Here is a 25,107-nt window from a genome sequence, read left to right on the forward strand (position 1 = left end):
TCAGACTGGTGTAGGGGCCCTTCAGAAACCATATCATCAGCGTTCTCATGCTCTACAGAATTTTCTAAAACAGAGCAGTCGCGCTTTCACTGATAAGTGGGCATATTGGCTAAAATGTTTTTGATAGAATTATCCATTACAGCCGTTAAATGTTGCATAGTAAGGAGTATTGGCGCACTAGATGTACTAGGGGCCTCCTGTATGGGCAAGACTGGTGTAGACGAAGGAGGGGATGATGCAGTACCATGCTTACTCCCCTCACTTGAGGAATCATCTTGGGCATCATTTTTACTAAATTTTTTTTTTTTTTTTTTATGACATAAAATACATATAGTTAAATGAGAAGGAACCTTGGTTTCCCCACAGTCAGAACACAATCTATCTGGTAGTTCAGACATGTTAAACAGGCATAAACTTGATAACAAAGCACAAAAAACGTTTTAAAATAAAACCGTTACTGTCACTTTAAATTTTAAACTAAACACACTTTATTACTGCAATTGCGAAAAAGTATGAAGGAATTGTTCAAAATTCACCAAAATTTCACCACAGTGTCTTAAAGCCTTAAAAGTATTGCACACCAAATTTGGAAGCTTTAACCCTTAAAATAACGGAACCGGAGCCGTTTTTATATTTAACCCCTTTACAGTCCCTGGAATCTGCTTTGCTGAGACCCAACCAAGCCCAAAGGGGAATACGATACCAAATGATGCCTTCAGAAAGACTTTTCTATGTATCAGAGCTCCACACACATGCAGCTGCATGCCATGCTGTCCTCAAAAACAAGTGCGCCATACCGGCGCGAAAATGAGGCTCTGACTATGATTAGGGAAAGCCCCTAAAGAATAAGGTGTCAAAAACAGTGCCTGCCGATATAATCATATCAAAATACCCAGAATAAATGATTCCTCAAGGCTAAATATGTGTTAATAATGAATCGATTTAGCCCAGAAAAAGTCTACAGTCTTAATAAGCCCTTGTGAAGCCCTTATTCACTATCTTAATAAACATGGCATACCGGATCCCATAGGGAAAATGACAGCTTCCAGCATTACATCGTCTTGTTAGAATGTGTCATACCTCAAGCAGTAAGAGACTGCACACTGTTCCCCCAACTGAAGTTAATTGCTCTCAACAGTCCTGTGTGGAACAGCCATGGATTTTAGTTACGGTGCTAAAATCATTTTCCTCATACAAACAGAAATCTTCATCTCTTTTCTGTTTCTGAGTAAATAGTACATACCAGCACTATTTTAAAATAACAAACTCTTGATTGAATAATAAAAACTACAGTTAAACACTAAAAAACTCTAAGCCATCTCCGTGGAGATGTTGCCTGTACAACGGCAAAGAGAATGACTGGGGTAGGCGGAGCCTAGGAGGGATCATGTGACCAGCTTTGCTGGGCTCTTTGCCATTTCCTGTTGGGGAGGAGAATATCCCACAAGTAAGGATGACGCCGTGGACCGGACACACCTATGTTGGAGAAATTTAACTTTTTTTTTAATTTGATCGCAATTGGCGGTGAAATGGTGGCATGAAATATACCAAAATGGGCCTAGATCATTACTTGGGGTTGTCTACTACACTACACTAAAGCTAAAATTACCCCAAAAAGCTCCCTACATGCTCCCTAATTAACCCCTTTACTGCTGGGCATAATACACGTGTGGTGCACAGTGGCATTTAGCATCCTTCTAATTACCAAAAAGCAACACCAAAGCCATATATGTCTGCTATTTCTGAACAAAGGGGATCCCAAAGAAAAATTTACAATCATTTATGCCATAATTGCACAAGCTGTTTGTAAATAATTTCAGTGAGAAACCAAAAGTTTGTGAAAAAATTTGTGAAAAAGTGAACGATTTTTTGTATTTGATCGCATTTGGCGGTGAAATGGTGGCATGAAATATACCAAAATTGGCCTAGATCAATACTTTGGGATGTTTACTAAAAAAAAAAATATATACATGTCAATAGATATTCAGGGATTCCTGAAAGATATTAGTGTTCTAATGTAACTAGCGCTAATCTTGAGAAAAAAAATGGTTTGGAAATAGCAAAGTGCTACTTGTATTTATGGCCCTATAACTTACAAAAAAAGCAAAGAACATGTAAACATTGGGTATTTCTAAACTCAGGACAAAATTTAGAAACTATTTAGCATGGGTGTTTTTTGGTGGTTGCAGATGTATAACAGATTTTGGGGGTCAAAGTTAGAAAAAGTGTGTTTTTTTTCCATTTTTTTCTCATATTTTATAATTTTTTTTAAAGTAAATTATAAGATATGATGAAAATAATGGTATCTTTGGAAAGTCCATTTAATGGCGAGAAAAACGGTATATAATATATGTGGGTACAGTAAATGAGTAAGAGGAAAATTACAGCTAAACACAAACACCGCAAAAATGTAAAAATAGCCTTGGTCCCAAATGGACAGAAAATGGAAAAGTGCTGTGGTCATTAAGGGGTTAACATCAGCCAATAAAGGGAACACAGGAAGCCATTTAATTTATAATAAAAAGTGTCGCTATTTATAAGTACAAAACTGTCTATTCCAGGAACCATAAACAAGGATAAGGTTTTTAAAATGTCCTTTACTTACCAGGGGCCTGATTGCTTATTAACATCTGCAGTGCGATAGCAGCTTCCACCTTGACAGGCAGCTCTTTATCTTCAATCAAACTTTTCTTTGCCAGCTCCACTGCATTTCTAAGGTTAAGTTCATTGTGGAACCGTAAAGAGCTAAAGGAATGTAGGACCCAGCAAGACTAAGGAAAATGGACATCAAATAAGTTGAGATCCTGACACGTATTCTACTATTCATAAAGTGAATAAACACATACCCTTGCTCGGAGATAGCCCAGCTCTGACAAGAAAAGGGGGAAGACATGATTCTGAATGAAAACTTCCATCTGATCCTTGTATACCGATTTCTGCAGTTAAAAACATCAGTGAATTTACTTGACAAGAACCACCTCCCTCATCACATGATCACAAAAGGAACTCTAAGCTAATTAAATGAATAAACCACAGTCAATTTTAAAATTCAACGTCCATGCTCCTTGTTTACCTTTAATAAGATCTCAGCCAGTGAGCCGACAACATGAAGAGCACCATCTATATTCCGAGTATCTACCGATGACCCTGTAAGTATCTGGTAACAGAAAGTCATCATTTTCGGCAATACCTAAAGTGGAAAGACAACGTTAATACCCAACTGACCGATATCAACATATTCAGCCTATTTTAAAACTCTTACCTCTTTCCTCTTCTTTGAAGCGGTATACAGAAGGTTTTGTGCTGCTGTTGATGGAGATACATAGTCTTCAAATACATCTAGAAAAGCAAACCATAAAGAAATATATATGTAGCATTAAAGGGAGGCCTTTCACTGTATATAAAAGCTATGGGATTATATTGCATTTATCTGAAGGTTACAATTTCTTTTTAACACCATTTTATTTTGTTCTTCTCTTGGAAATGATCTAAACATGTATTGAGCTGTTAGATGCAACCAAAGCTGTGGCTTTCAAGCTTTTGTGAGTAAGAGGAGTAGCTTTGTAGCTGACCATAAATAGAAATATTTTGATTTAAGACTTTTAGGGTGTTTTTACTACTTCCTTCCATTTTTTTGTTTATGCTATTCTGGTTATTTAGATGCCAATTTAACAGAGCCCTGCAGTAAGTAGCAATATCTTTTTATTGGACCTACATACATTACAGTAGCGGATCGATCTGAGAGTGAAAGGCACAGAGTGGCTAAGAATGAGAAAAGCCAGTATAAAAACATACGTCTAGATTACGAGTTTTGCGTTAACAGGGGTGCGGTGCTAACGAGCAGTTTATGCTCACCGCTCACCTACAGACAGCGCTGGTATTACGAGTTTTTAAAAACCCGGCATTAGCTGCAGAAAAGTGAGCGGAGAGCACAATTTTGCTCCACATCTCACCTCAATACCAGCGCTGCTTACGTTAGTGGTGAGCTGGCTAAACATGCTCGCGCACGATTTCCCCATAAGAATCAATGGGGCAGAGCCGGCTGAAAAAAAACCTAACACCTGCAAAAAATCAGCGTTCAGCTCCTAACGCAGCCAAATTGATTCCTATGGGGAAATAAAAGTTATGTCTACACCTAACACCCTAACATGAACCCCGAGTCTAAACACCCCTAATCTTACATTTATTAACCCCTAATCTGCCGCCCCCGACATCGCCGACACCTGCATTATATTATGAACCCCTAATCTTCCGCTCCGGACACCGCCGCCACCTACATTATACTTATGAACCCCTAATCTGCTGCCCCCAACATCGCCGACACCTACATTTTATTTATTAACCCCTACTCTGCCGTCCCAATGTCGCGGCCACCTACCTACACTTATTAACCCCTAATCTGCCGCCCCCAACATCGCCGCCACTATATTAAAGTTCTTAACCCCTAAACCTAAGTCTAACCCTAACCCCCCCTAACTTAAATAAATCTAAATAAATATTACTATCATTAACTAAATTATTCCTATTTAAAACTAAATACTTACCTATAAAATAAACCATAAGCTAGCTACAATATAACTAATAGTTACATTGTAGCTAGCTTAGGATTTATTTTTATTTTACAGGCAAATTTGTATTTATTTTAACTAGGTAGAATAGTTATTAAATAGTTATTAACTATTTAATAACTACCTAGTTAAAATAAAGACAATTTTACATGTAAAATAAAACCTAAACCTAAGTTACAATTACACCTAACACTACACTATAATTAAATTAATTCCCTAAATTAACTACAATTAAATACAATTAAATACAATTAAATACAATTATCTAAAATACGAAAAAAATAAAAAAAATACAGAAAATAATAAAATAATTACAAGTTTTTTAAACTAATTACACCTAATCTAATCCCCCTAATAAAATAAAAAAGCCCCCCAAAATAATAAAAAGCCCTACCCTATACTAAATTACAAATAGCCCTTAAAAGGGCCTTTTGCGGGGCATTGCCCCAAAGTAATCAGCTCTTTTACCTGTAAAAAAAAAAAAAAAAAGTACAATACCCCCCCGCAACATTAAAACCCACCACCCACACAACCAACCCTACTCTAAAACCCACCCAATCCCCCCTTATTAAAACCTAACACTAACCCCTTGAAGATCACCCTACCGTGAGAAGTCTTCACCCAACCGGGCCGAAGTCCTCAATGAAGCCGGGCGAAGTGGTCCTCTAGACGGGCAGAAGTCTTCATCCAAACCGTGAAGAAGAGGTCCTCCAGACGGGCAGAAGTCTTCATCCAGACGGCATCTTCTATCTTCATCCATCGGGCACGGAGCGGGTCCATCTTCAAGACATCTGATTGGAACAGCCAATAGAATGCAACCTCAATCCTATTGGCTGTTCTCAATCCATATGCATGTTTAAAAATGTTATAGTTTACTGGCCCTGTTTTGTCGTGACTGGCTGTGCTGTGTGTACCGGCTATTTAAAAAAAAATCCCCATCATTTTATGACACCCCTCTCTCATCACTATGTTCTTTTAACCCTTTTCTGCATTTTAATTTGTTATTCCAATTGTATTGATTAGCAATGCTTCTGACCTGATGCCGATAGGAAGCTCTCAAACAAGGAATATTTGTCCAGTAGAAAAGGAATTACTACTTACTGCAGTACTGGTTTAGTTGGGCATGTAACAACCATAATGCACATTCTGCTTTCTGTAATCATAGACTCAGCCTGTCCTGATACCGTATAACAATAAAATGTGGTTACCAAACTTCATGCGAATATACTCATAGGGATCATCCTGCCACAAATCTTCATCCTCATCTTTATAACACATAAGTGGGAAAATCACTTCTTGAGCAATACTCTAAGGACGACAAAGAAAATAGCTATATGTTGTGAGACATTCTGGAATAAAGAATAAAAATAAAAAACTCTAAATACATAAAAAAATGGAATGTGAAAATTGTTAAAGGATCATTCTAATACAAAAACAAAATGGAAATCCTTAAAGCTTATTTTTGTACTAACGTCCCCTGGCTAAACTCCACAAATGGGTTTAACACAAAGCTAAAGCCCTGCTCAGCTCCTGAACCAATTAGGAAGAGAATTTGCATGTAGTCTCCAATCACAGTCTATGTCCTGCTCAGGACCTGGAAAGTGTTGATGTTACCGAGCAGGATTTTAGCTGACATATCTAATTATGGGCCAGATTACAAGTGAAACGCTAAATAAAGCCCCCGCTCAAGCGTTAATTGCACTAGAAGTAGGCTTTTTGAACTCGTATTACGAGTTGAAAGTAAACTGTTTTCGTTTGTGCGCTAACCTGATGAGCACAAAAAGCCAAACTTAAAATATTGCGTATTCCCCATACAAGTCAATGGAGAAAAAAAAAAAAAGTGGAAAAACACCCCACTCTTGTGCAAACCCGATCGCATATTTTCAAGTACGCTAACATGACATGAAAATACGAATATTTCACAGAGTATGTTTTATTTATTCACAAATCAATATTTCTACATATTTCTGATGTTTGTTGGTACAATAACATAATTTATGCTTACCTGATAAATTCCTTTCTTCTGTAGTGTGATCAGTCCACGGGTCATCATTACTTCTGGGATATTACTCCTCCCCAACAGGAAGTGCAAGAGGATTCACCCAGCAGAGCTGCATATAGCTCCTCCCCTCTACGTCACTCCCAGTCATTCGACCAAGGACCAACGAGAAAGGAAAAGCCAAGGGTGAAGTGGTGACTGGAGTATAAATTAAAAAATATTTACCTGCCTTAAAAACAGGGCGGGCCGTGGACTGATCACACTACAGAAGAAAGGAATTTATCAGGTAAGCATAAATTATGTTTTCTTCTGTTAAGTGTGATCAGTCCACGGGTCATCATTACTTCTGGGATACCAATACCAAAGCAAAAGTACACGGATGACGGGAGGGATAGGCAGGCTCTTTATACAGAAGGAACCACTGCCTGAAGAACCTTTCTCCCAAAAATAGCCTCTGATGAAGCAAAAGTGTCAAATTTGTAAAATTTGGAAAAAGTATGAAGCGAAGACCAAGTTGCAGCCTTGCAAATCTGTTCAACAGAGGCCTCATTCTTGAAGGCCCAAGTGGAAGCCACAGCTCTAGTAGAATGAGCTGTAATTCTTTCAGGAGGCTGCTGTCCAGCAGTCTCATAAGCTAAACGAATTATGCTACGAAGCCAAAAAGAAAGAGAGGTAGCGGAAGCTTTTTGACCTCTCCTCTGCCCAGAGTAAATGACAAACAGAGAAGACGTTTGTCGAAATTCCTTAGTTGCCTGTAAGTAAAATTTTAGAGCACAGACTACATCCAGGTTGTGCAGTAGACGTTCCTTCTTTGAAGAAGGATTTGGGCATAAAGAAGGAACAACAATCTCTTGATTGATATTCCTGTTAGTAACTACCTTAGGTAAGAACCCAGGTTTAGTACGCAGGACTACCTTATCCGAATGAAAAATCAAATAAGGAGAATCACAATGTAAGGCTGATAATTCAGAGACTCTTCGAGCCGAGGAAATAGCCATTAAAAATAGAACTTTCCAAGATAACAACTTTATATCAATGGAATGAAGGGTTTCAAACGGAACGCCCTGTAAAACATTAAGAACAAGGTTTAAACTCCATGGTGGAGCAACAGTTTTAAACACAGGCTTAATCCTGGCCAAAGCCTGACAAAAAGCCTGGACGTCAGGAACTTCTGACAGACGTTTGTGTAACAGAATGGACAGAGCTGAGATCTGTCCCTTTAATGAACTAGCAGATAAACCCTTTTCTAAACCTTCTTGTAGAAAAGACAATATCCTAGGAATCCTAACCTTACTCCAAGAGTAACCTTTGGATTCACACCAATATAGGTATTTACGCCATATCTTATGGTAAATCTTTCTGGTAACAGGTTTCCTAGCCTGTATTAAGGTATCAATAACTGACTCAGAAAACCCACGTCTTGATAAAATCAAGCGTTCAATTTCCAAGCAGTCAGCTTCAGAGAAGTTAGATTTTGATGTTTGAAGGGACCCTGTATCAGAAGGTCCTGTTTCAGAGGTAGAGACCAAGGTGGACAGGATGACATGTCCACCAGGTCTGCATACCAAGTCCTGCGTGGCCACGCAGGTGCTATTAGAATCACTGATGCTCTCTCTTGATTGATTCTGGCAATCAATCGAGGAAGTAACGGGAAGGGTGGAAACACGTAAGCCATCCTGAAGTCCCAAGGTGCTGTCAGAGCATCTATCAGGACTGCTCCTGGATCCCTGGATCTGGACCCGTAACGAGGAAGCTTGGCGTTCTGTCGAGACGCCATGAGATCTATCTCTGGTTTGCCCCAACGTCGAAGTATTTGGGCAAAGACCTCCGGATGAAGTTCCCACTCCCCCGGATGAAAAGTCTGACGACTTAAGAAATCCGCCTCCCAGTTCTCCACTCCCGGGATGTGGATTGCTGACAGGTGGCAAGAGTGAGACTCTGCCCAGCGAATTATCTTTGATACTTCCATCATAGCTAGGGAGCTTCTTGTCCCTCCCTGATGGTTGATGTAAGCTACAGTCGTGATGTTGTCCGCCTGAAACCTGATGAACCCCCGAGTTGTCAACTGGGGCCAAGCCAGGAGGGCATTGAGAACTGCTCTCAATTCCAGAATGTTTATTGGCAGGAGACTCTCCTCCTGACTCCATTGTCCCTGAGCCTTCAGAGAATTCCAGACGGCACCCCAACCTAGAAGGCTGGCGTCTGTTGTTACAATTGTCCAGTCTGGTCTGCTGAATGGCATCCCCCTGGACAGATGTGGCCGAGAAAGCCACCATAGAAGAGAATTTCTGGTCTCTTGATCCAGATTCAGAGAAGGGGATAAGTCTGAGTAATCCCCATTCCACTGACTTAGCATGCACAGTTGCAGTGGTCTGAGGTGTAAGCGTGCAAAGGGTAATATGTCCATTGCCGCTACCATTAAGCCGATTACCTCCATGCATTGAGCCACTGACGGGTGTTGAATGGAATGAAGGGTGCGGCAAGCACTTTGAAGTCTTGTTAGCCTGTCCTCTGTCAGGTAAATCTTCATTTCTACAGAATCTATAAGAGTCCCCAGGAAGGGAACTCTTGTGAGTGGAACGAGTGAACTTTTCTTTTCGTTCACCTTCCATCCATGTGACCTTAGAAATGCCAGCACTAACTCTGTATGAGACTTGGCAGTTTGAAAGCTTGAAGCTTGTATCAGAATGTCGTCTAGGTATGGAGCTACCGAGATTCCCCGCGGTCTTAGTACCGCCAGAAGAGCACCCAGAACCTTTGTGAAGATTCTTGGAGCTGTAGCCAATCCGAATGGAAGAGCCACAAACTGGTAATGCCTGTCTAGGAAGGCAAACCTTAGGTACCGATAATGATCTTTGTGAATCGGTATGTGAAGGTAAGCATCTTTTAAATCTACAGTGGTCATGTACTGACCCTCTTGGATCATAGGTAAAATTGTCCGAATAGTCTCCATCTTGAACGATGGAACTCTTAGGAATTTGTTTAGGATCTTTAAGTCCAGGATTGGTCTGAAAGTTCCCTCTTTTTTGGGAACCACAAACAGATTTGAGTAAAACCCCTGTCCCTGTTCCGATCGTGGAACTGGATGGATTACTCCCATTAACAAGAGCTCTTGTACGCAGCGTAGAAACGCCTCTTTCTTTGTCTGGATTGTTGACAATCTTGACAGATGAAATCTCTCTCTTGGAGGAGAGTATTTGAAGTCCAGAAGGTATCCCTGAGATATTATCTCTAGCGCCCAGGGATCCTGAACATCTCTTGCCCAAGCCTGGGCGAAGAGAGAAAGTCTGCCCCCCACTAGATCCGATCCCGGATCGGGGGCCCTCAATTCATGCTGTTTTAGGGGCAGCAGCAGGTTTCCTAGTCTGCTTGCCCTTGTTCCAGGACTGGTTAGGTTTCCAGCCTTGTCTGTAGCGAGCAACAGCTCCTTCCTGTTTTGGTGCAGAGGAAGTTGATGCTGCTCCTGCTTTGAAATTACGAAAGGAACGAAAATTAGACTGTCTAGTCTTGGCTTTGGCTTTGTCCTGAGGCAGGGCATGGCCTTTACCTCCTGTAATGTCAGCGATAATCTCTTTCAACCCGGGCCCGAATAAGGTCTGCCCTTTGAAAGGTATATTAAGCAATTTAGACTTAGAAGTAACATCAGCTGACCAGGATTTTAGCCACAGCGCCCTGCGTGCCTGAATGGCGAATCATGAATTCTTCGCCGTAAGTTTAGTAAGATGTACTACGGCCTCCGAAATGAATGAATTAGCTAGTTTAAGGACTCTAAGCCTGTCCGTAATGTCGTCCAGAGTAGCTGAACCAATGTTCTCTTCCAGAGACTCAATCCAGAATGCCGCTGCAGCCGTGATCGGCGCAATGCATGCAAGGGGTTGCAATATAAAACCTTGTTGAACAAACATTTTCTTAAGGTAACCCTCTAATTTTTTATCCATTGGATCTGAAAAAGCACAGCTATCCTCCACCGGGATAGTGGTACGCTTAGCTAAGGTAGAAACTGCTCCCTCCACCTTAGGGACCGTTTGCCATAAGTCCCTTGTGGTGGCGTCTATTGGAAACATTTTTCTAAATATCGGAGGGGGTGAGAACGGCACACCGGGTCTATCCCACTCCTTAGTAACAATTTCAGTAAGTCTCTTAGGTATAGGAAAAACCTCAGTACTCGTCGGTACCGCAAAATATTTATCCAACCTACACATTTTCTCTGGTATTGCAACTGTGTTACAATCATTCAGAGCCGCTAACACCTCCCCTAGTAATACACAGAGGTTTTCCAGTTTAAATTTAAAATTTGAAATATCTGAATCCAGTCTGTTTGGATCAGAACCGTCACCCACAGAATGAAGCTCTCCGTCCTCATGTTCTGCCACCTGTGACGCAGTGTCTGACATGGCCCTAATATTATCAGCGCACTCTGTTCTCACCCCAGAGTGATCACGCTTACCTCTTAGCTCTGGTAATTTAGCCAAAACCTCAGTCATAACAGTAGCCATATCCTGTAATGTGATTTGTAATGGCCGCCCAGATGTACTCGGCGCTACAATATCACGCACCTCCCTCTGAGCGGGAGATGTAGGTACTGACACGTGAGGCGAGTTAGTCGGCATAACTCTCCCCTCGTTGTTTGGTGAAATTTGTTCAATTTGTACAGATTGACTTTTATTTAAAGTAGCATCAATACAGTTAGTACATAAATTTCTATTGGGCTCCACTTTGGCATTGCAACAAATGACACAGGTATCATCCTCTGAATCAGACATGTTTAACACACTAGCAAATAAACTTGTAACTTGGAAATACAATTCAATTAGAATAATATTAAAACGTACTGTGCCTTTAAGAAGCACAGAAGATCTATGACAGTTGAAAATTAATAAATTGAAACAGTTATAGCCTCAATCCTTGTAAATAACACAACTTTAGCAAAGGTTTAATCCCATTAGCAAAGATAACAAATTCTGAAAGCAGGAAACAAATTACAGAATAAACGTTTTTTATCTCAGTCAAACTATAATTCTCACAGCTCTGCTGAGAGAAATTACCTCCCTCAAAATAAGTTTTGAAGACCCCTGAGCTCTGTAGAGATGAACCGGATCATGCAGGGAATACAATGAGTTGCTGACTGAAATATTTGATGCGTAGTAAAAGCGCCAAAAAAACGGCCCCTCCCCCTCACACACAGCAGTGAGGGAGAACAGAAACTGTCAGAAAACAGATTAAGCAACTGCCAAGTGGAAAAATAGTGCCCAAACATTTATTCACTCAGTACCTCAGTAAATGAAAACGATTTTACATTCCAGCAAAAACGTTAAACATAATCTCTAGTTATTAAACAGCTTTATGTATTTCTTACAGTGTAATTCTAGTGAAGTACCATTCCCCAGAATACTGAAGTGTAAAGTATACATACATGACATTATATCGGTATGGCAGGATTTTCTCATCAATTCCATTGTCAGAAAATAAAAACTGCTACATACCTCTATGCAGATTCATCTGCCCGCTGTCCCCTGATCTGAAGTTTACCTCTCCTCAGATGGCCGAGAAACAGCAATATGATCTTAACTACTCCGGCTAAAATCATAACAAAAACTCTGGTAGATTCTTCTTCAAACTCTGCCAGAGAGATAATAACACACTCCGGTGCTATTTTAAAATAACAAACTTTTGATTGAAGATATAAAACTAAGTATAATCACCATAGTCCTCTCACACATCCTATCTAGTCGTTGGGTGCAAGAGAATGACTGGGAGTGACGTAGAGGGGAGGAGCTATATGCAGCTCTGCTGGGTGAATCCTCTTGCACTTCCTGTTGGGGAGGAGTAATATCCCAGAAGTAATGATGACCCGTGGACTGATCACACTTAACAGAAGAAATATATATTTATACTGTACATGATTATATATAGGTATAGATATATACAGATATATATAGGAATATCTATTTAGAAATACTTACAACATATTCCCCTATGTGAAGAACATTGGAATGTGAAATAATTACAGTAAATACATAGTTAAAACCATTATTAAAAATGAATATTGCATAAATATTATTTTTCATGTCATCCACTTAACTGAAAAGGGCTCCAATGCACTTGTATATATTTCTATATATGTGTACATATGTATTTATACATTTAAATACACATACATATAAATCTTTAGACAAGTATAATTAATGTTAAAGCCCTTTGCCTGCCCTTTTTTTCTTACACCCGAGATCTTTGAGCCCTTATAACTTTTGTGTGCAATATTTTTTTTTAAATAATTTTATCAGATAGTGTTATTATGAGTCTAAGTGTACTTTGTAATGAATTTTTTATGTGTTTTGTGCTACTTTTTTGTTTTGCAAAACAGTTAACCAGAGCTCTGAAGTCGCAGGAATCATTCTAGCGTAAATCGAGATTATGCTGAAGCGATGGCATTTACTTTAAACTCATAATACCAGCGGTAAGCCCGATGAGCGCAAACCCCTCGATAAACCCCTTATTGCTCAGGCGCACTTGTAATCTGGCCCTATGTCTTTAACCTTTGTAAAATCAGAAGAAGAAAAAAAACACACCGACAGCGCTTGACTGAATATTTCAAATTAAAAAAATACCAGAATAAAAAGGAAAATAAAATTTTTACTAGCGATTTAAAAACAACTGTTTACAAATGTAAAGTTTTATTTTTTACAATCCTGGTACATGTAGTATTTTTTTTATTTGGGACATTCATTCTATTTAAGTGTTGTCTGCGTGCAGAGTGTCATTGTTTGAGGAATTGTATTTGATAATATGAGCACTCTCTTTTCAGCTTTAGAGCAGCAATGCACTGCTAGGTGCACACAAAAAGTATATGTCTGTACCCACCAATCACAGGCTATCCCTAAAACTCAACATTTAACAATGCATAAAATTGTTTTATTGTTGAAAGGATAACATTATTGCAATACATATTCTTTATTTTGATGCATTGTGCTGTAAAATACATAAGAAAATTGTGCATGTTCCACTTTCTACCAAGTAGGCTTCGGTGAATACTGTTATTTTTCTGTGAACTAGTGCCCCCACCCGCTCCTCATTCACTTTGTCTCTAGTCATTTGCTCTATTGAGGTGGATTATCAGTTTTGTATTAACAAAAACGGAATAGTTCTCTTCTGTGAAAAGCACAGATTGGGAAGAAAGAGGCTGCCTGGGTGTGGACCATTCCATCGGGTGCGCTATTGAGCATCATCAGTTCCCAGTTAAGATGCTCTCTTTTGTGTTTTTTATATAGATTCTTGCAGCTGTATTTTACTTCACTCAATTTGGACCTTGAGTGATATCATAACGAGCAGCATGGAGACACCAACTACATTGGAACTTCATCACATCTGATCACTAGAAGGACATTATCGTTTTCTCTCTCCTAATTCAGGGATACCACCTAGTGTGATAAGTACATTATTACTTTCATTGTACTATCTTTTTGTTTGTATATATCTGATTGCTATCAAGTGGTTATTTGTTTAAACACATATAATATCAGAAATTGTGGTGTCAAGTTCTAATAACTCAGTTCTAACAAAATCTATCTAAAGTGTGCGCAGCCTAGGCTCCCAGTGGTGAGACTCATTTGTTGAGTGCACCCCTGTGATCTTGCAGTTTTCATATATATATATATACACAAACATACACACAAATGATTGTGATTGGTAAGCAAGGGTTCTTTTGTTTTGGGAGAGAGGGAAATCAGAGAAAAGATTAATCAACCCATATTTATTGCAAAATTCTTCTCAAATATAAAGATAAATTATCATGCAGCTTACAATCTGTATTTAATGCATCTAATGACCCTACTCTACCTGAATCACAAAAGTTTTGACTTTCATGTCCCTTTAACTCTATAGCGGGAGCTAAACACATAGTTATCATGGGACAAACTAGAGGAGGAACCAACAAACCCAGGTAGCATAGAGCCACTGGGGTATTAGGCCCTGGTGTCCAAGTTTAGTGTCCCCAAAACATCCATTGATGGCAATTACTCCAGCTGCACCTAAAATTTAGCCTGGTGCGGCTGGATCTTTTCTAAGTCTCGCAGGTGTGAAATACAAACCTGACTGACCAAGCTCTCCCTGTAATATCTCCTGTCAAGCCCTTTACCAATGCAGAAATAGAAGATTTATAGCTCATATTGAAATACAACCAACAGAAAGTTCCCTGCACAAGCTCTGAGCTTCCTTTAGTTTTTAAAATGTAAATAAACCAGTAAACCAATTTCCCTGCACTTGGTTACTGAAATATAAAATGCAATTTTCTAAAAACTTGGTAAAATAGTATTTCACTATCACACTCAAGCACCTCAATAAGCCAATCATTCAGGATCTCTCTTCTGTTATAGTTTTGCTTAGAAAGATGTTTTTTTACTAAAATATGCTTTGAAGCTGGGGGAGTTGTAACTTGTCAACAAGTAAACTTATTATGCAGACTAGTTGTGCACAAACGTGCACTTCCTGTTTGTTTAAAAACCTAAAACACATAGTTTTTACTTTATCATCCACATGAAAGAGCAGGAATTAAAATATTCTTTTGTTAAAAAAATGATTAACATATGAATGAGCAATTCTGCGCCCGTTACAAAATCTATAATTCCAGTAGAATAAATTACAGCCTCAGTTAGTCAAAGGCAGAATGGGAGAAATTCCTTCCTGACGGCCCAGTCTCACCTGCATGTGCGGCTTCAGCTGTTTCCATGTAATGGCATGTGACACCCCCTGGTTCAGATAATTTAGTGTCTGTTGTAAAACCCGTGGGGCGACATATTGTTTCTGACGGTGCTGCTCCAATACTTTCAACAGAACCTAAAACATCATAAAGGCAGCAACTTGTTTATTATACAAATGACAAATCTATATTGAACAGCCTAGATGCTAAAAAGTAGGCAATGTTCTTCCATAATATAGGTTAAAAAACAAACAAAAAACTAATTTAATGAAATGGCATCTTTTTAAAAAAGAAAAAAAATTACTATTCTGTGCCTCAATGTGATTAAGAGCACCAAGTGACTGAATGTAATATCAGCACTCATTTGTACTTGAACTAGGCCTAATCTAGTACAAGTAAGCATGCATCATTCTTAGGTCAGGATTCCATACAATGTGTTGATTTTATTAAGTACGTACGGATGTTCTACGAGACTTTACCTGCAGAATACCAACAGCATAAGTCTTTAGAAAAAACTCTGAAAACTCAAAATATTCTTTGGTGACACTCCCAGGGCTGCCGTACCTACCAAAAACAATATAAGTTAACAATTGGTCAATAGAGACTAATCCTTGCTAATACATTGCAATAACAACAAAGGTTAAAGATTGATACATATAAATCCCTGGTTTTCAAACCTGTCCTCAGCCCTCCCAAACAGGCCAGATTTTGAGGATATCTGAACTAGAGCACAGGTGACATAATCAGCTGAATAGTAAACATTGCTATTTTACCTGCTTTCGCCTAAAGTAATCCTGAACATCTGGCCTGTTAGGGAGGCGTGAGGACAGGTTTGAAAACCAGTGATAAAAAATGATGAAAACTGTGCTATGGGAATAAAGCCAGTGATTTCGCACACATACACGTGCCTGCTTTTGAGTTTGTTTAAAAATGTAATGATCTATTGAATTTTTTAATGAAAAACTAAAATCAGACTATGGCTAACGATCCAATCAGAAGCTGGCATGTGTATGCACCAATCACTGACTGTATCCACATCTGGGGTTGCATGGGGGGTATTTCTAGTAGCATTTTCCTTCTACCTTAAAGGAACATAAAACCCAAACATTTCCTATAATGATAGAGAATATAATTTTAAACAACTCTCTATATTACTTCTATTATCTAATTTGATTAATTCTTTAAATATTCTTTGTTGAAGAAATAGCAATGCACATGGGTGAACCAATCACATGAGGCAACTATGTGCAGCCACCAATCAGCAGCTACTGATCCTATTTTCAACAAAGAATATCAAGAGAATGAAGCAAATTAGATAATAGAAGTGAATTGGAAAGTTGTTTAAAATCTTTCTAAATCATGAAAGAAAAAAAATGTGGGTTTAATGTCCCTTTAAGGGGATGAGCTGTGTTGTTACTGTATATATTAGATTATTTTTCTGAGCTGGATATAAAAATATTGTACTATGTTTAATAGAATTGTGATCACATTTTGTTTTCTATAATATTTATACCATCGTAGTATCTAATTTAGTTAAAGGGACACTGAACCCAAATTTTTTCTTTTGTGATTCAGATAGAGCATGCAATTTTAAACAACTTTCTAATTTACTCCTATTATCAAATTTTCTTCATTCTCTTGCTTTCTTTATTTAAAAAAGAAGGTATATAAGCTATTTTTTGGTTCAGACCATGGAAAGCACTTGTTTATTGGTAGGTGAATTTACCCACCAATCAGCAAGAACAACACAGTGTGTTCACCAAAAATGGGCCGGCATCTAAACTTCTTGCATTTCAAATAAAGATACCAAGAGAATGAAAAGAATTTGATAATACGAGTAAATTAGAAAGTTGCTTAAAATTGCATGCTCTATCTGAATCATGATAGAACATTTTTGGGTTCAGTGTCCCTTTAACCAATAACAACATTAAACCTAATCATGCACAAGAAAATGGGGATCCATGTTCTCTTGAAATTGTGTTCTCTTTATGGAATATCTACCAATTAAAGGGCCATAACAGTTAAAAAAAAAATGACATGCTCTAATCTGAGATGTGCAACGAGCACCGATGACTGGATCAGCAACGGGTTCCACTGGGGACTTGCAGTGCACCGCGGGTCCCAAGCAGCACTTTTTATGTGAGTTTAACCCCTTTGAAGGGGTTAAACACACAATACTGCAGGGCCAATAGTCTTAAAATGACATGCTCTAACGCAGTGATTTTTAACCTTTTTTTTGCCGTGGCACACTTTTTTACATTAAAAAATCCTGTGGCACACCACCATCCCAAAATTTTAAAAAAATCACACATTGTAGCCTAATACAGCATATATATATATATATACATACACACAAACACACACATACTGTATGTATTGTGCTGTTATGCCATGCCTCCTACAAACTACCCCTGCACTGGGAGTAAAAAACAAGCAAAGTTTAAAAAATATGTCAGACTGTTGTCAGTCTGCCGTGGCACACCTGAGGATCTCTCACGGCACACTGGTTGAAAAACACTGCTCTAACGGATTGAGCCTGACACTTTTCGACTATAATGGCCCTTTAATTATCCACAAAGCTGGCAGGAAACTTGCAGAAGGTGAACAAACTACTATAGACATTAACATTTTCACACCCAATCAATATTGTGCTCCACATATCTGCAAAGTCCTCGCCTCCTGCCTTAATAATGAACAGAAAATAAAGGTCACCCTAAAGAAAATGTGTCTACTTTATGTTATTATTTTCATTTTAGATAATAAACCACATCTAATCAGACACAGTATAAAACAATAACTTTACCGTTCAAAGAGACGGGTGAGGATGTGAAGAGCCCACTTTTTACATTTCCACCACACCAGCTCTGGGCGATCGTCTTCATCCACTTGCAACGTTTCCTGTTAACAAAGGCGTCCTCTTTAATGCAAGATCGGGCTTCTATTACAATATCTGAACAACTGAGCAGAACGTATTTTAAAGTTTTCATTAAAGGGACAGTATACACCAATTTAATGTAACTCCATGTAATAGACACTACTATAAAGAAGAATATGCACAGATACGGATATAAAAAATCCATTATAAAACCTTTTAAAAGCTTACTTAGAAACTCACAGTTGATGAGGTTAGGCTGGGACACCCACTGAAAGGGGCTGAGAGCAGACCGACCCTCCCTCCCTCCGCTGCATATGAAAAGACCCATTATAAACAGAAGCAATCTGAAGTCTGTATACATCAGTATACATCTAAAACATTGGGGCTTGGCTAGGAGTCTGAAAATCAGCACAATGTTATTTAAAAATAAACAAAACTATACATTTAAAAAAACAAAAAACACCCCCAGAACCCCCAGATAGGCTATATAAATCGATCATCCCTTTAAATATCAAATGAAGGTTATTCCTACAAATCTATACTTCTGTTTGGTTAATCGTGTATATAATCCTAGGGATGACAAAAGCTTCAGGTGCTCTGGCTAAACATAAAGCATTAAACAGTAAATACGTTGAAATAAAGCAGTAACTTGAGTCACTTACGACCTCTACTTATGATCTGGACCAAGTAATGGGCAGAATCTATTAGGATGTACCTATCCCCTATGATGAAGTTTGCCATTCCGTCCAGAACCTGTTCAGCTTCAGCCAAATCATAAAAATGTGACGTTTTCCTGCAAATAAAACCAAGCAGATTGATAGCTTAGCCTTACTGGAGGGACTTCCCGGTCAGTGATGGTGCTGAAAATTCCCATCCATTGTGTCATCATTGGATTATTCACCAGCTGAAGCGGCAGAGCGTACTAAGTACAGGAAAAGAACGCCAGTTACTGACTCGCACAACATTCTGAATACAAATAGCCAAAATCATGGGTGCAATATGCCAATAATTAGCTTAGCCATTGTGCTTATACTATTAATATCCTCCATAAACTGAACTGTCAATAAAGCTTACAAAAATATTGACAAAATGACGTGCTCTCATTTGTTAATGTAATTTTGTCACTATCGCTATTGCAAATATATGTGTTTAACCCATGCAAAAAGGTTAGATACATAGGAAAAGTAAAGCTCTGGAGCCACAGAGACCTGGTAGTCAGTCCTGAGCAGAAACTGCTTCTGACCCAATCAGTAGCACTAGTCGCACAACCCAGCTGTGCAGCTAGCGCTGCTAATTGGCTCAGCAGCAGTTTGCACTCAGAACCAGCAGGGCTCTGTGGCTCCCAAGCAGTATTTTACCTATGTAACCCATTTGCATCTGGTTAAACACATACATTTGCATGACTCAAACAAATGAGAACGTTTCAATTCAGTTCACTATAACGGCAGTGTACTATACAATGCTCTCCCCTTTCATGTGTTTCCAAAGATCCTTTTTACCTGCTGGAGTGTATTTAATTTCTTACAATTGTTTAAAAATGTTCACTTGAATGCTTTGCCTGTTGTAACCATCACCACCTTTACTGAAAATACTGCAGTAATGTGTACTGAAAAGCTAAGTAACAGCCGGCAGAAGAAATCACACTCCCAGTGGCACTTGGGGAGATAGGTAACAAAATGTTACATTTGTTCTCTCTAAAGGCCTGAAGATCAAAAGCTCTCTGCTATGACGAGATTTTCTAAGAAGTCTCGCCAGTACTGCCAGGTCCCTCAAATCATTTAATAACTGCCAATTTTAGCTTGAGAGCTATTTATCTTGCTATGAAGCTTTCTGGAGATAAAAATATATATATTTTTTCTTCTTCATGCCAGTGAGCTTATAAACATCAGGCCTTAAAGGGACAGTCTACTTCAGAATTTTTGTTTTGTTTAAGAAGGTAGATAATCCCTTTATTATCCATTACACGGTTTTGCATAACCAACACAGTTATATTAATATACGTTTTACCTCTGTGATTACCTTCTATCTAAGCCATTGCAGACTGCCCCTAATCTCAGTTCTTTTGACAGACTTGCATTTTAGCCAATCAGTCCCGACTTATAAATAACTCCACGGGAGTGAGAACAATGTTATTTATATGAAACACATGAACTAGCAGTGTCTAACTGTGAAAAACACAGATAAGAGGCACCCTATAAGGGCTTAGAAATTATGAGGATACCAAGGTTTAGATTCCAACAAAGAATACCAAAAGAACAAAGCATATATGATGATAAAAGTAAATTGGAAAGTTGTTTAAAATTGCATGTCCTATCTGAATCATGAAAGATTCATTTTGACTAGACTGTCCCTTTAGGCACTGGACTTTGAGTATAGAGCTAGAGGTAAAATAAGGACACCTGTAAAGAGAGTAATAAGATTAGTTTTCCTCTCCCTGCAAGTTCAGCCCATTTTAATGGGTTGTGGCGGACAAAAAACATGAATGTTATTTCATATACAACAATAAACATAAAGGGAAAAATTCTATACATTTTATACTATGCAGCTGTGTCACTGGAAACACATTATGGGGAAAACAATTTAAGAAATGTGCCATGGTCCCTAGATGGCCCAAAAAGTAAATTGTATAACCTGCAAATATTACAAATGAAATAGCTGGTTTAAGCAGTTTGCAGCATTTTGAAAACTTTGGTAACAGAATTTACTTTTAGGCCTGTTTAGGGGGTGTAGGACAAGTGGTTTTTACACAAACGTGTATAATATCCCTTTAACTCCATACAAATTCTATGCAGCTGATGATAACTGGCACAAGTATCTTCACTCTATTTCCTGTGACATCTTACTTTAGTTATCTCAGATTCCAGCTGAGCTGCACCATGACACATATGACACATACCTACCTGGATTAGTGCATAGAAAATCTTAAGAATTTGTTTCTGCATCAGAACAGAATAATGAGACGGGTCAGGAAGAAGCTGAACTATCTGCTGTTGGAGCCGAGGTAAGAAAATCTGCATAGCAGCAATAAGAGGAGCTCGCTCGTCAGCCTTTTTGTACCTGGAAGAAAATAGTGTGTGTGTCATATTTAGATGTCAGCACCTCTAGAAACAAAAACAAAGGGACAAACGAATATAAAACATAATCCACACATTAAAGGGACAGTAAATGTGCTTAATTCTTCAGGTATACTTTGTTGAAGAGCAAATCTAGGTAGGCTCAGGAGCAGTAGTGCACTTGTGGGAATTAGCTGGATACTTCTGGTGAGCGAATGACAAGATGGATATATGCACAGCCACCAATCACCAGCTACCTCCCTGTAGTGACCTAGGTATGGTTTTCAACAAAGGCTGCCAAAAGGACAAAGCAAATTTGATCATATAAAGTAAATATATTGAAAAGTTGCTTAAAATGGCATATTCTGTCTGAACCATTTATGTTTTAATTCTGACGTTACCGAACCTTTAAATAACCAAATGAGGAATAAGAACTGCATATACAAAAAGAGAGAAGCGCTCAGCCTGGGAATGAACAATAACAGCTTGCTCTATGGCTCGTTACCACCTTGTTGGCGACAAACCCACCACTTGCCTTATCTTGAGAAACCAATCAGGACTTGTTTGCGTAGTAGCCCCAGCTATTATGTTAACAAACTATCCATTGTAATGAAACACAGGATGAAGGTGGCACTCAAATAAAAAGCAAACCTTTATTGAGAGCGCGACAATAAACTCTCTATTGTTTTGTGGCTCTTATCTAATCATCTGTTCTGAAGCTAATTGGGGGCAGATATGTAGCAGGGTTAGGCTTGTGAAGCCAGCTATGTGCTCTGTCAGATCTCAGAATTAGATAACATAATTTTTCAGGAAAGGGGAGCAAAATAAATAATAAAAATTATATTGCAAAGTTTTGGTAATACAAATAATAAATAATCAAACATTTTATATAACAATCTCAGAGTGTTTATTGTCCCTTTAACTGAGAATAAAGAATGTATCTTTGGGAATAAATAAATATTGAAGTGTTGACTATATACACTTTGCACTTACTCATAGTTCTTAACAAGCTGGTATAAGCACAGTAAGCTGCCCAACCAACTTCCGCTGTTATTTGACTGTAGGTAGAATCCTATCTTATCCACTACACCTGTCCAACGACCGGGAAAGTCGTGTTTTATAATGACACGCAGACAGAGAGTCAGTTGAGCCCTGTAAGCAAAGAACATAAATTGATAGATTAGATAGACGACACACAAAATACCATGACCACATTGGTAATTATGAAGAAATGTTTATCAGATATGTCAAACAGATAACGTGTAACAATTTTGTGCACAAAACCAATAATGAAGTTGAAATATTTTGCTGTTCTTCATTCACTAACAGAACAAACTGGATGAAGGAATAAAACATTCATTCATTTCTTCTATTTAACAGATAGAGAAACTAAGAACTGAACAATTGATGTATTTGTTAATGTCGGCAAAACTTGCAATTTCTTGTTGCTTTTGAAATAAATGTCTAATGCTCACTTGTTGAATCAAAGTAGATATGGAAAAAAGCTATGTATAAGAACTTGTGAAGAATTTGTTACCTTACTAAATCTGGAGAACGGATTATTCCCTCTACAATGTTTTCTCGTATCTGCTGACGATCATTTTCATGGATATTGAATGGAAAGACAACTTCTCCTGCAAGAGGCTCCCGGTCTGGCCAGTACTGAGTCACCATGTTCTTCAAATAGATAGCAGCTACCACAAAGAAAGACAGAGCCACGTTTAGCTTCCATGTGCACAAACACAGCCAGACTACCAGAACTCATGTGCCTCTGGACCTTAATTAAAGGGACAGTCAAGTTAAAAAAAAAACTTTCATGATTTAAATAGGGCATGTAATTTTAAATAACTTTCTAGTTTACTTTTATTACCAATTTTGCTATGTTCTCTTGGTATTCTTAGTTGAAAGCTAAACCTAGGAGATTCATATGCTAATTTCTTAGACCTTGAAGGCCGCCTCTAATCTGAAAGCATTTTGACAGTTATTCACCACTAGAGGGCGTTAGTGCATGTGTTTCACATAGATAACATTGAGCTCAGGCACGTGAAGCTCCTAGGAGTCAGCACTGATTGGCTAAAAATGCAAGTCTGGAAAAAGAACTGAAATAAGGGGGCAGTTTGCAGAGGCTTAGATACAAGGTAATCACAGAGGTAAAAAGTATATTAATATAATTGTGCTGGTTATGCAAAACTGGGGAATGGGTAATAAAGGGATTATCTACCTTTTTAAACAACAAAAATTCTGGTGTTTACTGTCCCTTTAATATAGCAAGTCACACAAACAGAAAGAAGTATTGGGCATTAGAGGATTACCCAATCAGCAGCACTAGTCAAAAAACCCAGCTGTGCGACTACCACTGCTGATTGGGTGACCGATAATTTGAAGAAGGGATAGGACCAAGTGCAAATATGTAAACTAAAGGTAGTTTTATATCATTTTTAATACTTTTGAATACATAATACCACCAAAAAGATAGTACAGTACTGTAATCAGAAAGGTAATATTTGTTGTTTTAAATAAATATAGACAATTATCTGCACTTTAGAAAACAAATAAAACTACAGGTGAGGAAAAAACATAGTAATTTTTGATAATTTTGTTTTTGAATTATTAAAAAGTCTGGATTTCAGGATTTGTACCTGTATTATTATGGCCCTTTAAGTAAAATCAGCATTTATTTTTGCTTGAATAGTATGATGCCAACTGCAGTTTTTGTGCGTATAGCCATATTTTAATATTCATTTAAGAAAATAGCAGCACTTGGGAATCTCACACTTCAAAAGTTCCATTAATTAAAGAACTGCATTAAAAGGGACACTGAACCCAAATTTTTTCTTTCATGATTCAGATAGAGCATGCAAATTTAAGCAACTTTCTAATTTACTCCTTTTATCAATTTTTCTTCATTCTCTTGCTTTCTTTATTTGAAAAAGAAGGCATCTAAGCTATTTTTTTGGTTCAGGACCATGGAAAGCACTTGTTTATTAGTGGGTGAATTTATCCACCAATCAGCAAGAACAACACAGTCGGCTAGATTTGGAGTTTTGTCGGTAACAACCTGAAAAACTAACGCCGGCTTTTTTCTGGCCGCACCATAAAAATAACTCTGGTATTGAGAGTCCACATAAAGGCTGCGTTAGGCTCCAAAAAAGGAGCGTAGAGCATTTTTAACGCAGCTTCAACTCTCAATACCAGAGTTGCTTACGCAAGCGGCCAGCCTCAAAAACGTGCTCGTGCACGATTCCCCCATAGGAAACAATGGGGCTGTTTGAGCTGGAAAAAAAACTAACACCTTCAAAAAAGCCGCGTTCAGCTCCTAACGCAGCCCCATTGTTTGCTATGCGGTAACCCTTCCTACGTCTGCACCTAACACTCTAACATGTACCCGAGTCTAAACACCCCTAACCTTACACTTATTAACCCCTAATCTGCCGTCCCCGCTATCGCTGACACCTGCATTTTATTTTTAACCCCTAATCTGCTGCTCCGTAAACCGCCGCTACTTACATTATCCCTATGTACCCCTAATCTGCTGCCCTAACATCGCCGACCCCTATATTATATTTATTAACCCCTAATCTGCCGCCCACAACGTCGCCTCCACTTGCCTACACTTATTAACCCCTAATCTGCCGAGCGGACCGCACCGCTATTATAATAAAGTTATTAACCCCTAATCCGCCTCACTAACCCTATAATAAATAGTATTAACCCCTAATCTGCCCTCCCTAACATCGCCGACACCTAACTTCAAGTATTAACCCCTAATCTGCCGACCGGAGCTCACCGCTATTCTAATAAATGGATTAACCCCTAAAGCTAAGTCTAACCCTAACACTAACACCCCCCTAAATTAAATATAATTTTAATCTAACAAAATTAATTAACTCTTATTAAATAAATTATTCCTATTTAAA

The 25,107-nt window shown here is 38.4% G+C and overlaps 1 protein-coding gene across 1 annotated transcript in view; it reads right to left on the bottom strand.

Moving 5' to 3' along the window:
- Positions 1 to 25,107, bottom strand: part of IPO8 (importin 8) — a gene marked incomplete in the record, with an annotated part of 217,276 nt that overhangs the window by 171,414 nt on the left and 20,755 nt on the right. The window contains 12 exon segments of the mRNA XM_053718807.1: positions 2,606 to 2,771; positions 2,847 to 2,936; positions 3,074 to 3,190; positions 3,263 to 3,339; positions 5,777 to 5,876; positions 15,265 to 15,399; positions 15,742 to 15,826; positions 18,066 to 18,160; positions 18,970 to 19,059; positions 21,038 to 21,194; positions 22,184 to 22,342; positions 22,728 to 22,884. Of these exon segments, the coding sequence (XP_053574782.1) occupies positions 2,606 to 2,771; positions 2,847 to 2,936; positions 3,074 to 3,190; positions 3,263 to 3,339; positions 5,777 to 5,876; positions 15,265 to 15,399; positions 15,742 to 15,826; positions 18,066 to 18,160; positions 18,970 to 19,059; positions 21,038 to 21,194; positions 22,184 to 22,342; positions 22,728 to 22,884 (1,428 nt within the window).

The sequence above is a fragment of the Bombina bombina genome, chromosome 6 (genome assembly GCF_027579735.1).
Source record: "Bombina bombina isolate aBomBom1 chromosome 6, aBomBom1.pri, whole genome shotgun sequence".
NCBI lineage: Eukaryota > Metazoa > Chordata > Amphibia > Anura > Bombinatoridae > Bombina > Bombina bombina.